The sequence below is a fragment of the Lolium rigidum genome, chromosome 4 (genome assembly GCF_022539505.1).
Source record: "Lolium rigidum isolate FL_2022 chromosome 4, APGP_CSIRO_Lrig_0.1, whole genome shotgun sequence".
NCBI lineage: Eukaryota > Viridiplantae > Streptophyta > Magnoliopsida > Poales > Poaceae > Lolium > Lolium rigidum.
This window is the reverse complement of record NC_061511.1, coordinates 212385736-212390060: the sequence shown is the minus strand read 5'-3', so window position 1 is coordinate 212390060 and position 4325 is coordinate 212385736. Positions and strand designations below refer to the sequence as shown.

Sequence of the window (4325 nt, the reverse complement as noted above, 5' to 3'; positions counted from 1 at the left end):
TGATGAGGAGAAGTTGAGGCAACACCTCCTGGTAAGATAACATGGCACCGTTTCTTTTTTACTTGTTCATAACCTACATGTCGATCTACACTGACACACTATCTTCTCAATCTTAGGACTACCCGAAGTAATTTGACTTGGTGAAGAAGCTCATTCTGCACTATGCTGAGATGACGACGATCTTGATGCCCAAACTTATTAGTGGGAGACAACTTTTGGATCCATGCTTGTGATCACTGATCAAGTTAGTAGACTACCTTGGTGACAACAAAGCTGAAGGTGGCGACTATGCTAAGATGCCACCTATTTGAAGGTGGGAGGAGGGTCTGTCTTAGCCTCTTAGGACCTAGTTGCGTTGGAAGTTTGATTAATGCCGCCTCTTTGCTGCTCTTGTGTCACGGGTGGTCATGATCTGGTGTTGCAATCATGTATATTTTGCGAGGTGTTCTGATATCCCTCCATTAGTTAGGGATGGATTAAAACTGATTTTTGGTCTGCAGTATTGTGGGAAGTGGTATATACTAAGTTACTAACCCCTCCGATGATGATCTTGTGATTCATCATGAACTATGGTTGTTTTTATCGTGGTGCATCAGCCATTGGGTGACTATTAGTTAAGGTTTTACTGCATATTACCACACCTTTTTATGAACTGAATATTGATAATTGTTAGTATTCATTCATGGCTGCTAGGATCGAGACTTCACCGTTTCAATGTAAGAGGTTACCATAGTAGCCTTATGTGTGACATAAACATGAGTGGTGTGCATCAACCAAGAAAAAATAACCTGTGTGCAGCATACCAAACAAAAAGGGGATATTTGTCCACTTCATGTAACTAGTGGCTTCACAAGCTACACAAAACGAAATGAAGAACATGACCTCCCCCCTGCACCCCCGAAGCGCTAAGATAGATGCAACCTACCAAACACCACAGCAGCTAGCGCGTTATCGTCGCGATCACCCGGGCCCTCTTCTCTCCCGTTTGACATTACCAAATGTCAAGCGATAGTTAACAAACTGAAGCCAGAATGCCAGATCCGAGCGACGGAGGAAGCGTGATTAGTTTAGTTTAACTTCAGTTGCGAAGTACAAACTGTAATGATCGACTATGGTATCTGCGCCTTAAACAACTCCGACTCCTGGAGCATAATCCCAGGTTGATTCCCTGCTGATCGATGGCACCAGCGGCCAAGTCATGCTGCTAGAGAGGGAGAGCGTTTCTTGATTGACATTTGGCGCAAAGTCAAAATCAAAACAAAACAATGCGCTGGTCAAGGGATCGCTGACAGCTGCGCCCACCTATAGCATCTGGACGCGGCACGTGAAGCTGTTACGTGTAAAATCCGGGTGCGATCTTCAAGCTTTATATCCTGATCGCCGGGAGTCCGTCGATCAATCGCTGACGCTCTTCGTGCTGGGCACTTAGCTTGCGGCGGTTGACTTTCTACCTAGCGATCGAGCTCACCTCAGCACTATATAAACTTCGGCCGCAATCCCATGCCAAAGTCAACCACGCTGTACATGGTCGATCGTCAGACTTCCTCACCTCTAACCTTTGCCTCTACAGGAGTCCTGAATGGACAGCTCTGGCGGCGATTGGGGCCTCGAGGCGGTCGTCAGGAGCTGCGTCGGTGGCTCCTCCGGTGCCGTCGACGTTCCCAGCTCTGAAGCTGCAGAGCCGCCTCCGGTGGCCGCTCCTTGCCGGGAAGTCATCCTTGGCTGCGTGGCTCCGGCGCAACCGGTGAGAGCGGCGGCGTCCTCGTCGCTGTTGTACGACGTGCTAGAGTACCTAGACCTGGAGCACGAGCAGCTGTCTAGGGCGCCATTTTCCATCACACCGTCGTCCGCTCGTGAGCGCGAGGTGCTCATCTCCTTCCCGGCCGCCTCGACATCCGGGCAGCCACTGCCGGCGACCTCAAGGAAGCAGGTCGGCCGGAAACCGAGCGGTCGGGCACACAGACCTAAAAGAAGGTACACAAATTGGTTGTATGTTTACAGCAAATACTTTGCCTGTAGGATCAAGCCATGTTTGACACTATGCGTTTGATGCAGCAAGAGCAAAAAGAACATGGTGAAGAAGGTGGTGCGCGAGGTGCCGGTGGCCGACGGCGGCGTCTCCGGCCCCGATGACCAGTGGGCGTGGCGAAAGTACGGCCAGAAACCCATCAAGGGCTCCCCGTACCCACGGTAATCAGTTAATTTCTCAGACCATAAGGCGCCCTTGAAATGACACGGTGCCATAAGCGACGTGTACTGAGATTGAGCTGCTTGTGAATGCAGAGGATACTACAAGTGCAGCAGCCTCAAGGCGTGCACGGCGCGGAAGCTGGTGGAGCGCAGCCCGGCCAAGCCCGGGGTGCTCATCGTCACCTACATCGCCGACCACTGCCACGCCGTGCCCACCCACATCAACGCGCTCGCCGGCACCGCGCGCAACCCGCCGCAGTCGCCCTTATCCGACGACACTACGAAGCGTGAGGAGTACAGCGCCGACGTCTCGTCCTCCGTGGCCGCGGACACTGGCGCCGACGGCGACTCCGAGCTCTGGGCGCCCGTGGAGATGGACGATGTGTTCGGTGCCTTTGATGATGATTTCGACCATTTCTTCGATGACGGCGATGTGTTCGGACAATCGGTTTCGCTCTAGTTGGGTAGGCTAATTTAGGGAGGCATGTTGTTAGCATAAATGAATGGTAGTTATCGGCTTATTTCCTTGCAGAAAATATACAGCACGGACGTGAGAATTATGTCCCCATGGCGAGACACAATCCCCGCCTTCGATGACAACTTCTGATTTTATTTGGACCATCGCGTCGGGCCTCCGGGGGGGAGGGGGGACCTTTGATTTACATACCGTTGGTTCAAAATTGTGGGGTGCTGCTCAAGAAGGCAATATTGGTTTTCTATATGTTCATCTCAAGTTCTAGGACTATTGCACGGGTACTAAAAATGTAAACTATTTCGAACTTATGTCAGTTGCAGCATTTTGATGAAATATGAAATTCAAATGATTGAAATGATATGGGATAGTGGTCTATAGTTTGATATTGAGTTGTATCTTGGACTGAATGTTGTGTTTTAGGTACTGAAATGCTCAGGCGTCGCGTGAACTTTCGCGCCTGATTGGCATCCATTTTTTGTGGGAATAGTAGATCCTTGTATCTTGAGATATCGATTGGGCAGGTGCCAGATTGGCCTCCCGAACTCCCCCAAAACCTTGATGGATAAATTTCATGTACAATGTCACATCTATCTAAAATGGTACCCAAAACACTTACTAATATTTTTTGTTCCTCGACCTATTAAGGAGAAGAGAACTGGTGCTCAATGCAGTGTGCAAAAAGGGATTTGTGTTGATCTCGAATAGAACATTTCTATCTTGGGATCTCATGCCCCCTCAGTAGTTGACAAGAACATATATAAAATGAACATGCCCAATCGACATACTTGTTGACCTCTTTTTCGTGCAAAGCAGGGGGAAGCATAAACAAGATCCCCTCTGCTATGCCGTATACTTTTGCTTTGCCTTAAAACGAATTTGAAGCATTACTGTGAACAACACCGAATCATTCCACCACAAATGATTGGATTTGAAACCCCAACAAGGCCTCTTGAGTCTCAGGGACACTTGTAGAAAGATTCCCCATCATATTCTTTGTCGCCGCATCGGCCGCATAAAGGCTAGCTCTGAATCTTGCTGAGTTCTCACTTAGCTGAGATAGGAACCCCAAATATATGGCATTATATAATTGTTTATAGCAAGTACATTGGCACAATGAAACAAAATCCGGGCATAGTCCCCTTGCCTCAATTCTAGGAATGCCTTTAAGTATGACTCTCCAAGTGACGTGGGGTACCACGGCAATGCCCATGGTTATGGATTTGGGTTTTATGGAAGTGGAGCACGCTGGTGGATTCGTCGGTGTATAAACAACACAACACAAGGGACACAATTTACCTAGCTTTGCCCCCCCCGGAGGAAATACCGTAGATGTTGCTTGCCTGCTTTGATTGATGAGGATTAGGGTTTTGCAATGTTGCCGTGATGGCTATGGTGAGGTCTAGGCTACGTATCTTTGGATCGTCCTCCCGTTGATCCCTCCTGGTCCTTTATATAGGAGGCCAGATCTAAGAATTCCAGGCCGGTAAGTTGGGATACCCTTGTGTGGACTAGTCCTTGTATCGCACACCATGTTCTTAGGCTTCGGTTGCCAAAGCTCCTTGGGATACATGAGCCTCCAGTTGAACGGCAACCGGTATGATAACAATAGGTACCTTATAGGGTATGCTCACGTCATCAAGAAAAAAAAAAGATCAATGAG

The 4325-nt window shown here is 48.8% G+C and overlaps 1 protein-coding gene across 1 annotated transcript; it reads left to right on the top strand.

Annotated features, from left to right (window-relative positions):
• The first annotated feature begins 1579 nt into the window (after positions 1–1579).
• Positions 1580–2797, top strand: LOC124706683 (WRKY transcription factor 22-like). Its single transcript, XM_047238356.1, has 3 exons — positions 1580–1974; positions 2056–2190; positions 2284–2797. Exons 1-3 carry the CDS (start codon positions 1580–1582, stop codon positions 2648–2650), a joined length of 897 nt encoding a protein of 298 aa, XP_047094312.1. The 3' UTR covers positions 2651–2797.
• The last annotated feature ends 1528 nt before the right edge of the window (positions 2798–4325 follow it).